Source organism: Pseudorca crassidens, chromosome 3 (assembly GCF_039906515.1).
Source record: "Pseudorca crassidens isolate mPseCra1 chromosome 3, mPseCra1.hap1, whole genome shotgun sequence".
Taxonomy (NCBI): Eukaryota; Metazoa; Chordata; class Mammalia; order Artiodactyla; family Delphinidae; genus Pseudorca; species Pseudorca crassidens.
In genome coordinates, this window is record NC_090298.1 from 122,527,120 (window position 1) to 122,539,620 (window position 12,501).

The 12,501-nt window shown below is 47.6% G+C and overlaps 1 protein-coding gene across 3 annotated transcripts in view; it reads left to right on the top strand.

Annotated features, from left to right (window-relative positions):
• The window catches only part of SH3RF2 (SH3 domain containing ring finger 2), a 143,275-nt gene that overhangs the window by 120,437 nt on the left and 10,337 nt on the right, over positions 1–12,501 (top strand). For 2 of the 3 annotated variants that reach the window (XM_067732142.1, XM_067732144.1), the window contains exons 9-10: positions 1,464–1,822; positions 3,987–5,627. In XM_067732142.1, the coding sequence (XP_067588243.1) occupies positions 1,464–1,822; positions 3,987–4,250 (623 nt within the window). In that variant the 3' untranslated portion in view covers positions 4,251–5,627. Of the gene's footprint in view, positions 1–1,463; positions 1,823–3,986; positions 5,628–12,501 lie in introns of those variants that run through there. The other variant, XM_067732143.1, reaches the window with a different exon arrangement.

Below are 12,501 nucleotides of genomic sequence, written 5' to 3' on the forward strand. Positions count from 1 at the left end.
AAAACAGACATTGACGTTGAAAGGTCAGACTTGTGTAGTGGTAGCTGGGTTGCCAGTGGCAGCTGAGAACGCCAGCAGTGTTACAGTGAGCATCTGCTCTTCATGTTCACACCCGGCTTGATAAAGAGTCATGACACAGAACATGGCCTAGGCTCAGGCCTTCTGCGCTGGACACAGATGACTTTGATTCACACACGTGTCCATAGAGAGTCACAAAGAACTAACATCTCTGCTGGATGTCACCTATAGCTCTAAATTCTGGGAGACCCTTATGAAGAAATAGCCCACAATGCTTCTCAGGGTGTCTCCCCCACTGCCCCCTACAGAGCACAATGAACTCTCGATTATTCTCCAGGTCACCCACAGGACATATGCTCAAAGGATGGGGATCTCCTGTCTTCCAGAGAATTTGAGGGGAAGGAATGGCTTCCTTTTACTGAGGGAGGACTATCTCAGTTTAAAAAAAAAAAAAATGAGCTCAGGGAAACGGAAGGGGCAAAACCAAACTCCTGGACGGTGCATTTTTAGAGTTTGCTTCTCCTTTACCTAAAAACACACAAAAAAAGTTTTAAAACACGGGGCATTTATGATGTTCCAGGCACTATCCTAACGTTTTGCACACATCATAAAATGTAATCCTCACCCCAGGCCACGAGGTGCTGTTTTTAGCTCCAGTTTACAACCAGGGGACCGAGGAGCAGGGAGATGATGTGACTGATGTGCTCCTGGCTCCCTGGGAGGAGATCTGATTCCAGAGCCTGAGTCATGGGACTTCACGAAGCTCATCCGCTCACATCCCTAACTTGGGAATAACCTTTCCAAATTTGCTTCCAGCTGCTGTCACGTTTGCCTGGTACACACAGTCCCTAAATTCCGCTCACCCTTCCTCCCTGCAGACCCGATGAAAAGCAGAGGTCCCACCACCACAGGCCTAAAGCTTCCATCAGAATTTTCTTTAAGTAGCTGGTTGGAGTCCTCTGCCCTCTCTCCTACCCTCTCTCCCTCCCACTCTCTCTTGCGTGTCTCAATTTCTGCTGTCTCTTTCTTTGTCTCTGCTTTTGTTTCCTCTTTGGTCTCCATGCCTTTATTTCTCACTGCGAAGCTCTCTCTTTAGGACTGTCTTCTTCACTTTCCATCTTAAAGGCCTGGAGGGAGAAAGTAGGAGTGTGTGTGTGTATGTGTGTGACAGAGAGAGAGAGGGAGAGGACAAATAGAGGTGATATACCTTCTGACGCCACCCCACCCCCAGTGTTCGCCTAGCCAGTCATTTGCTGCCAGCATCAGCAAACAGCACTAAAAAAAGAATAAGGTCACCTTTGAAAGACCCTGGGAGAATGTGAGCACAGTCAAACTGGGAAAGCACTTAACTATTCTGGGCTATCAGGACACACTGCTTACCCAGCTCCCACCCAAGCTGCTGTCAGCTGCCCCATTGCTGATATCTCTGTCATACAATTCCCCAGATGGATCCCTGCAGAGACCCGTCCGGTCGGGGGTCCACACCCTCGTGGTGGGCTCCCTCAGACGCAGCCCCACCATGGTCGTCCGGCCTCAGCAGTTCCAATTCTACCAGCCACAGGGGGCCCCCTCCTCACCCTCGGCGGTGGTGGCAGAGATGGGACCCAAGCCCACTGCCGCTGGGGAGCCTGCCCTCACGTGCGTCAGCAGGGGCAGCGACACCAGGATCCACTCGGCAGCCAGTTCCCTCATCATGGAAGGCAAAGAAATCCCCGTCAGGAGTGAGCCTCTACCAAAACTGCCTGCATCTGCCCCGCCATCCATCCTGGTGAAACCAGAGAACTCAAGAAATGGCAGCGAAAAGGTAGGAGTAGGTGACATTAGGGGGGCCTGATTCTTTAGACCCCTAACTTTGCACAGTGTCCCAGCTCCTGAGATTTCACCGTAAATGGACAAGGATCAAAACTGCAGCCACCAAAGAATCCTCACACACAACCCCCCTTCCATATCCTCACATCACCCGCACCCTCCCCAGACATGTTACTGAAGCTCCTTTATGCTTCCAGAAGATTTTACACATCCTTCTTTCGAGGCCCAGAGGCAACTTGGAAAAAACACGGCTTTGGCATCAGACACAATCTTAACTTGAATTCCAGCTGTGCTGCTTGCTAGCTGGTGACTCTGGTTAAAACACTTCACCTTTCTGAGACTCTTTTACCTAAAATGGCGGTAAGAAGAGTAATAGCCTCATAGCATTGGAGTTAAATGAGTAAAGTACTTACACAGGGTTTGATACGTACTCGTTCACAGTATAGGAGAGGCAACTGAGGCACAGGAGAAGGTAAGTGACTTAGTAAGGTCACACTGAGTTATAACTACTCCAACAACTGTTATCAGGACCTTTGCGGTTATCGGTTCTAGGGCTTTTCCCACTAGGAGTCCTAAGAGTTTTTGTAAAAGTGTTATGTTCTCAACAATATCCTTGAGGCAGGGATGGAGGAGGTGACGTGAAGAAAATTAGGTGACTGTTACCTTTTAGTGTATTGAACATCGCACCACCACCATTACAATCACTATCACCACCACCATCACCACCAACATCACCATCACTACCATCACCCATTTCCCTCCAAATGGAAAGATGGTATGGTTTCCTCCTCTTTGTTAAGCATTTACTGAATGCTAACGACCTAGCAGGCACTGTGCTGAGTACTTCACATGTCCTATCTCATTTAATTCTGACAACAACCTTCTGATGTAACTATAATTATTATTGTCATCCTCATTTAAAAATGAGGACATGAAGGCTTATGGAGTTAAAGTACATTAAAGCACACAGCTGACACACATGAGTGTCTGGAGTAGAACTGAGATCTGACACAAAAACTAAGCTATAAGCTTGCAGGGAAAGGCATTTGGAAAAAGTTAGTGTTAACTGATTTAAATGTTGAGAGTTCTTCTTCTGAATTACGGTATTCAAATAATTCAAAGTTTTCCAGACCTCACTTGTCAGTTACCCCCAAGCCATTTAGATGCAGCCCTCAAACTGTGTTTAGTAAGTGCCCAGACCTCCGCTGGACATGGTAAGGGTCAAAAGAATGAAGACATTTGGTCTCCCACTCACCTTTCAATCTCAAGACATTGGGATTGAATTTCACAGGAAAAAAAAAGATTTCTGAGCAGTAGCACAGAACACTTTATTAAGCTGTAAGATAGGGAATGGCCAAAGTAAAATCTAATATACAAGATCTATAACAGGCTAGGAAAGAAGGGAGAGAGGAAGGGCTTATGCAAACATCAGATCATTGACTCCCACATAAAGCGGGACCCGCTAATCAGCTCCAGCCAGTTGCTGCCAGAATGGGGCACAGGCCCCAGTGTGCCTGCCCTTTGATTATCTTAAGGGACATATAAAATGCTGATTTTTATATGCATCTCCCAATTTTTAATGTGTTAGCAACTAAATCAAACTCCCAGACTTTCTGCAGACTATATTCAGTCAGCAGTGTCCAGTTGGCTAACTCTGCTCTGAGGGTTTATGAAGGAACTGTCTGGATGGAGTCAGCAGGGAGGCCTTACTGGCAGGTGGGAAGGAGAGAGGGGAGGTGAAGGACCCTATTCTCAGGTAGGTGGTTGTCCCCGCTATTTCTCGTAGCTAATTCCCAGTCGTTCTTCAGTTCTCGACTGAAATAACTCTGCCTCTAAGAGGCCTTCTCGGACAAGGCCCATTCCAGCTTCAGGTGGATACTTCTCCGCATTCCTCAGCACCTTCTGCTTCCCCCGCAGTGGCACTGGTTATCGTTGTCATTTGTCAGGGCGGTTTTGTTCACTCTTGGCTTCACAGCGCCTGACAGAATGGTGATGCATGGTCGACACTCATGACAGACACAGGTATTTGCTGGATGAACACGTGAATGAGGCATTCCAGGAAGGGACAAGTGTAGAGAAACAGCATGAACCAAGTCCCAGGGGGAAATAGCACAGGTCTCCCACTCACCTATGTCCCTTTGCTCTCCTCTGTCTTACAGCAAGTCAAAACCGTGAGATTTCAGAATTATAGCCCTCCTCCCGCCAAACATCACACCTCTGGGAAGCCTGAACAACCAGCCACCCCGAAGGGGTCCCAGCCTGAAGCAGCCCCCTTGGGCCCAGAGATGACCGTCCTATTCGCCCACCGAAGCGGCTGCCATTCTGGACAGCAGACAGACCTCCGGAGGAAGTCAACCTTTAGCAAAATCATGGCCCCAGCGTCCACTGCCTCGACCACGCAGACCGTGTTTCCCAGCAAATGAATCTACAGGTGGCTTTTCCTAGACCCCAAAGAGGTGAATTGCATTTAAATACAGTATGCCTCCACTGAGGGCGTCCTGCCATTCTTTGGGGACTCAAGCATGGGTCCTTGTTCTGCCCATTTTACCTCCAGGAAAGGACAGGTGGGAGTGGGGATTCCTGCCCTGGCTGGGAAGATAGACTAGATGACCTTCCAAACATAATGATTCAATGTAGCAAGGCCACTACCCAGACCAAAGAATGGGAGCTCATCCTGCCCACTCTATTCCCTGGCGTGGAGTGTGCAGCCTCTCATCCTCTGGGTTCTGTGTAGAATTTCTATGATGTTATAAAAGGGGCTTCAGCCAGGGGCGTCACAATGGTGGAATGCTGGCATTACTTCTTTGACCTCAACATCTTAGAACAGCTTCTGCCATCTTCTGGGACCTAGACACCAGCCACTAGTAGCCACCATATCTTTGTGCTTCCATCGTCATAATCCTGGCTGCCAAGGGAGAATTTCTGGGAAGGGTGTGAGACAGATACTTTGAACATTCCAAGAACCCTCTAAACCAAAGAGAGACAGCTTCCTGGCTTTGCTCCAAACAAGGTCAGAGAGAAAGCTGACTACCGTCATACTTTAAGCTTCTCAATCTGTTTGCCCACATATAATCCTACACGATAGATAAGCAGGAATCACGTACTCGTGGAGAGGGTCTTGTATGGTGTTACGGACAATTCATTCATCCTGGCTCTAGTCTGATTTCCCCAAGAAAACAATGCATGCTTAGAAACAGCTTGGTAAGGGGTTTGAGTTTAGATATACATTCTGTTTGCATTGCAACAGTCTTTACTTTCACTGATTTCTTGTATTTGGGGCAGACTAGCTGTTTCACCAGGGTGCAGAATAAGGCAACAATGTCACTGAGAAGATGCCAATCCACAGCTGGGTTGGGGGTGCCTTCTAGAGGAAAGTTTCTATAAAAAGGGACTGGACAAATAAGGGTGGAGAGGAAAAGTGGGTAAGAAGGAGGAGAAAGGGAGAGTGAAGAAAATATGGAGGAGAGAGTGGGGAGGTGATGAGAGTGAGTGAGAAAGAGGATTAGGGGAAGTGTCAGGGAAGAAGATAAAAGAGTAGGAGAGCAGCCTTGACATTCTTGACAGGTGGGGAAAGAAGGATGGAGTCTGCAAAAGTAGGTGACCCCACTAAGATGGGGCTGAAGTGAGTGGGACCAGCCAGGCAAAGCCTTGTAAACAGGGGTAAAAGAGCACCCCAGGGAGTGGAGGCAATGCTGTAAGACAAATCATTAATTCTCATTTAACTTAATTGTTGTGATTTAACATTCATTGCATGCCCATCAATGTGGGCACTTTAGTGCATAAATGCCATTTGCTACTAAGCCTGGATGTCATTTAAAAAAACAAAAGGCTGGGCTTCCCTGGCAGCGCAGTGGTTGAGAGTCCGCCTGCCGATGCGGGGGACACCAGTTCGTGCCCCGGTCCGGGAGGATCCCACATGCTGCGGAGCGGCTGGGCCCGCGAGCCATGGCCGCTGAGCCTGCGCGTCCGGAGCCTGTGCTCCACAGTGGGAGAGGCCACAGCAGTGAGAGGCCCGCGTACCGCAAAAAAAAAAAAAAAAAGGCAGGTCTAATTAGACCTTCTCCCTGGACAGTTCTTGAAGATCCTGGGATTAAAAACATCCATATTTTATGTACCAACCACACACTTGGCAAACTAAATTGTCAAGACTTTTCCAGGCCTTAATAAAACAAAAAACAAACCATAATCCTGCCAAGGAATACTGCACCTGTGTCAGACCTTTGGGGTTGGTAGAGCCAATGTGGTCACATGCTCTGGTGTTTCTGTGTGATAGGGACCCATGTCTATTCCACAAAAATTGTCAGGCCCAACTGCATGACTCAATGAGCTGAATATAGTAATCCAGATGGAGAAATGGGGAAAAGTCATAAAGACAGGCAGGCATTGTATGATTTGTCAAAATATGAGTACTTACACCTCGTATTTACCCCGAAAAGCACTCTCGGTGAGTTAATGAGTTTAGCAGTCTACACCCAGAGTGGCAGACACACGGCATGCCCAGCCAGCCAGACATTTAGTCTGTGCCTCAGTGGCAATGGAGCCAGTTAACGTTTAACTGTTGTGGCTGAAAAGCAGGCTGTTTGGGCGTAGTGAAGATACAATCCATACCCTCCAAATGAAACAGAATATTCTTCCCATTGTCCACGATCTCTATAGAGTAACCTCTCTGAGAAATGTAAACAACACCAGAGGCTGGCCATCCCCATTCCATCCAGCCTTCTTCCCCCATGCCCTGCATCAGACTCACTCCCTCCCAAACCAAATCCCATCTCTGCGGAGTCATATGAGGATTTGAAAGGGGCAGTACGAGTTGAACTCGCTGGGCACTGCCCATCGTTTATTCTACCACCATGTTTCAGATATTCCTATGAGCTGGGTACTGCAATGAGAACAAGAGAGACATCCTCTCCTATAACGTCCACCATAACCTTATAAGGCAAGTACAATTGTCCCCATTATAGAGCCAAGGAAACTGAGGCTTGAAGGGTAACCACAGACAGTGACAGAGCGAGTTTGATAGCTGCCCTCACCCTATCTAACTTCAGAGCCTAACTTGGGACTACGCTACATGAACCAAGAGACCATCCTTGATGTTAGGCCACTGACTTCAAACTGCAAGGAGGTGGCATAATGCAGTGGTTACAATTGCAGGCTCTGCTGCACAAAGACTGGGTCCAAATCTTCATTTACCACGTGCTAGCTATGTGATGCTGGGCAAGTTACTTAGCCTGTCTGAGCCTTGTCTTCTTAAATAGGAACGATAATAGTGCCAACCTCACTGGGCTATTGTGAGGGTTAACTGAGATGATAAAGTGACTGGAACCATGCTGGCACATAGTGAACACCTGATAAATGTTAGCCTTGAATGTTTTCAAGGAAGCAGACCATCGAAATTCCAGGTGAAAAAGCCGAAAACAAGGGCCTGTCCGGGGATGTGGTGCTAAAAGGAGACCAAGTAGCCTAGTCATGGAGGTCACAACACAGTCTGAGTCCTGAAGGACAAGAAGAGTCAGGCAGACAAAGGGGTGGGTGCCCAAGCAGGGAAAGCAGCATTTGGCAATGGGTTTAAACGTAGCAATCAAGCCAAGTTCTCTTGCACCTAAGTACCGAGGAATCTACTCCTTTGTGGAACATTCCCGGGATCCCAGTGGGATCCCTAGCACCTCACGTCTGAAGCCAGATATTCCATCCTGTGAGAGCTCCATCCCCTCAGCTAAGACTCAGAGTCCCTAGAAGAGGTGCCCATTCACCCCGTGATCAGACCTGACACCTCAGTGCTAGGAAAGCTGTGGAGGGCAGGCTCTGCCTGGGGGCGGGGGCAGAGAGCAGGGGGGGCATCTGAGAGGTGAAGGAGGGGCGCAACCAGCTGAGGACAGACTCTGAGGGCCACACCTAAGGAAATGGTGGAGTCACACTTGACTTGAGCAGCATCAAGGGCCTCACTTAAAACTTGTCTCCTTCCCTTATCGCGCGGGACCAGCTGCACCTCCTCCACCCTTCCCCCTCCCACAGACAGAGCTTTTGTAGCAGGAAGAGTTTAAAGCGATGCCCTACCTGTGACTTGGTGAGATGCAGAGCTGACTCACTGACTTCCAACTTCCCTTGACAATTCAGAATGTCCGTCCACGCCAGGCCTGCGCTCCCGACTGGCAGCCATCTGATGGGGCTGCAATTGCCGTGAAATGGACATGCGCTTTTCAATTTGCCACGCAGCCCCAGTAGCCTGCTTCACTCACTCACACGACCTGCACCTGAACTGGGCGCGTTCCCCTAGAGATTGCGTGCTTGACTTCATCTCCCAGAGGCATCATAAACCCCTTGAAAGTTACAGCTGGATCCCCAGACATCCACTGATCCAGGCACACAGGTCTCAGGAGCATAGCAGGCCAAGCCAGGGCCCTACAGGGTGTCGTTCAGTAGTTTTGAGGTGGGGACTAAGCCTCTGTGCTTTCAACAAGCTCCCCAAGTGATTCTGAGGCACATGAAGTATGAGAATCAAATTCACCTTTCTCATGTGGTATAGCAGAGCTGACATTTGGATCTGACATTCAGCAGGAGTATGACCTCACTGGTGGTTAATATATTGAAATCGTCCTGTACTGATAGGAGAATAGTAGATGCTCTGAGCTCCCCAAGACCTCTCCCCCCTCCCACACCCTGGCCCTTTCTCCACGTCATCCTCCCCATCGCTCTCCCAACCAACAGCTAAAAAGCTAAGGCCAGCTGCAGCTGAGACCTCCAGCAATAAAGCCCTTCTTCATGCTGATTGGCTAGTGCCTATGCCATACTGATTACTAAATATCTTGACTGTTACCCTATTATAGAGAATAAGGCCCAGAGGTTGAGAGCACTGCTGTCAAACCTGACACTCTTCCCAACCCCCATCCTGGCCACTGTTCATCCCTGGACAAGCACCTTCATCAGGCCCCTAGCTTAGGAAAGGAGCTGACTTGGAGGATAAGCATTTCCATGCCTATTCACCTACCTTTTTCAGCTAAGAGTTTCATAGGCATAAGTAATGCACTTCAGCTTCCCAGCTCCTCTGGCATCACGTTGGCAGGTATGGAAGCACATAATTTGCTTCAATAAGATGAGCAGGCCTCCATGTTGATCCTCTCCCCAGCCCTTATTCACACGGGCAGCCCCACAGCCTCTGACTCCCTTCCCAGGAAGTGAGAAGCTGAAGCAGGTAGAATAACGAGGGCCTCTCAAGCCTCTGCAGCTGGGAGCAAGTACTTAACAAGCTGGGCTCTCCTGGGGCAGCAGCTGCTGTCACTGATGCTTCTCTTACTTAGTCTTGAGAGTAAAGACTCCAGTTCCCCCTTGGGCTAAGTGAAAGGAGTGTTAGCACTTACAGAAACCTCTTAGGTGAGCCTGAAAGGCAGTCACCTAGGGGAATGTGTTTGGCAGGCAAGACTAAGCCAGAGGAATTAACTCCAGAGAGCCCTGCAGCAGGTTGGTGTCCCTGAGGATAAATCTCACAAGGACGTTTTTCTTGAAATAGAGCAATGTTAAATGATGATCAAAGCCACCTGCTGTTGGCCAGGCCATAGTATTGTGCCCTAGACCAGAGCAGAAACAAAATGTTCCCAGGAAGCCCTTCTGCCCATTGACCTATACTTTGACAAATGGAATGCAGCAGAGGTGGGATCAAAGATGACGGGATGGAGGAGCATTAGATTCACCCATCCAACCATCCATCCATCCCTCCATCCATTCATTCAACAACAGTTCATTCATCACGTACTCTGGACCAGGCTCTATGAGAGGCAACAGAAATAAAGTAGTTACCAGGATAGATAAAAATACATATGGCCCTCACAGAATGTTGTTTCTTATTACTTTTTTCTGGATTTTGGGCTCCTTTCTGCTTTTCTCCCCTTTTATAATTAAATGTTCTATAGAAATATATAGGATAATAAAACCAATAACCATATACCCACCACCTAGCTTTTTAAAAAATAATTGAAACCTGCTGTGTGCTTCTCCCAGTCCCATTCCTTCCTTCCCCACCTCCCCACTTCCTTCACAACCACTGTCCTGAATTCCATGCATATCACTCCCTGTAAATTTCCCAATCATGTACCATATGGAACTCTGAGTGCAGCTCATAGAGGCACTCAGTAAGCACTAGTCAAAGCAAATATTGCAACCTGGGGCCATAGATACCCTGCCTGAATATTTGGACTCCCATCTGGCTTCTGTCACTGGGACTCTAAAGCTTTGATTCATTGCTGGGAATTGAGATTTTGATGCACCAGCACGTCTGGTTTTGAGAAGTTTGAGTTTAAAGGGGTTTTTACAAGAGTTCTTCCAAGTACAGCTGTTTTAGGAGAACTTGTTGCTCCTGAGTAGAGAAAATATAGGTTGTGGCTGTGCCTGCATTGTTTGAATACAGGGTTTTCTACCTAGCTCTCCTCTGGGTGTTGTCTGGAGCCTCTGGGTAGCCAACTGCAAAAACCAGAGTAGCTCCTCAACTTCTGAAACTAAAACAGATCTTGCTGCTGCTGCCACCAAATTCTTATAAGAACCTCGTGAAGAGTGCAGAGAAAAGTTATTTTTGTCCCCAGACTACAGATCAAAAAACCGAGACTCCGGATATTTCAATGCCTTGATTAAGGTCACATAATTAGTTTGAGATGGAAGGGAGACTACTGATTCTTCATCCAGCAATAACTGTCACCATTTACTGAGCACCTACTGTGTACCAAGCACTGTACATGCATTATGCCATCCAATCCTACCCAACCCTATGAATGCAGGTACTGCTATTATTCCATTTTAGGGATTAGAATTATGACTCACAGGTCAAATGACCTGTCCAAGGCAACAAGAACTAGAACCCAGGACTCTAAATCCAAACCTTAATCTTAAATCACCACATCCCTCTTCTTCAATAGCAACTGTAAGCACATAACATGGTTGAGGTTGGAGAGGTTGCACAAATGTGTGTGTGCTGCTGAGACCACAGGGGTGAGGATGGAGACGGGGGTGGGGAAATGGTTTAACTCAGGCGGTCAAGCCCTCCCAGAGAATAAGTGTTGGGTTGGCCAAAAAATTCGTTCAGGTTCTTCCATAACATCTTAACAGAAAAACCCAAACGAACTCTTTAGCCAACCCATACAAGGGTCTTATCATCCAAGAAGTAGGGATGGGAAAGAAGGTGACTGAGAGTGTTCTGTACAGAGAAATCCAAAAAGCAAATCTATGCCTGCTGCAAGGGCGGCCAGACACAGCCCAGCAACTTGTAAAAGAACCAAAGCTTGCAATGTGGTTCTGGATCATTGACATCAAAACACAATGATTATTTTGCATTCCCTAGATCTCTCCCTCTTCTTGAGTTTACTTCCAGTTTTGCCTGCCCTCACTCTAAAGGATACAGAGTCCAGAAGAAGGGGAACATGATTTCCAAAATGACCCCCACTTTCATCTTCTCTGTGGGAACAAGAGGACTCAGAGAGCTGACACCTTCCAGTGTTCCATGCTGGTATTTTTCCGAAGTTCAAAGGCAATTGCTTTTCGGGGGGGGGGGGGGGCGGTAAATACACACCCACAGATGCAAGCTAATTATGCAGATAGGGTCACTGCTGGATGGACAAGAGCTGCAGCCTGGTAAGGACTAAAAGGATGCCAGCCAAGACCCAGGGAGAAAGGCAAAATGCATTCGCAAAGGCTATTTTGTGTATCCCTGGTGAACGCTGTTAGAATCAATGCTAGCGTGACCGACCGACTTGATGAAGGCCACTTGCAGTGTCAGAGTTTGACGGCTGTCAGTCGCACGTGTCCTAGAGGCCAGAGCCATCCTAATGTCCTTCCCATGAAAACAACTCCCTGGACCATCTGAAAGGATTGTGAGAACTATTTGCAGTCAGGAGACTCTCACAAATAAGCAAAAGCAAGTGTGAATCAAAACATAAGGAGACAGCAAAAACGCCTGGGGGACCATAGAGGAATTCAAACAAATATCACCTTCAAAGGGTTGTACCTGGATCCCTACGCCTTCCCCACCCAGTTCCTTGGGAGATGCTTTCCATCTCTGTCTAGGAGAGAGCTGGAGGACCGCACTGCCTGAGGTCTGCCTGAGGAGAACATGTCAGTCACAGCTCGAGAGAGATGGCATCAGCTTCCATGACAAAGGACAGAGCAGTCAGACAGCCGGAAGGCGCCATACTGTTTGGAATGGAAGGCTAATTTTAGATATCAGAACCACATTTCCAAATATTCCATCCTGCACATTCTATTGATAAACTGAATTCTTTTTTAAGCTTACAGTCTTTTTAGATTTGGCAAATTTGATAGCTTGGACCTTCTTCATGGAGACCTCCAGTAAAGGACTAAATTTTAACACATCAGTCAACAAGGATTTGGGGGTAGCTATTCTAGCTGTATTCCCAATCCACTAGAACTTTACAAGATATGGAGAAACAATATAATAGCTAGGGTGACGGGTTTTGGAACCAAATCATCTGGGGTTTGGTCCCAGCTTGTCACTTACTAGTTAGGTTTCCTTTGGCAAATGACTGAAGCAACGTGAGAAAGTTACACCACCTCCCTAAACCTGCTTTCTCATCTGTAAAATGGGAATCAGAACCTCCACCTCATAGGGTTCTTAGCAGGATTAAATGAGATCATGCTTGTACAGCTCTGATGGTGATACGGGGTACATCAAAGTGT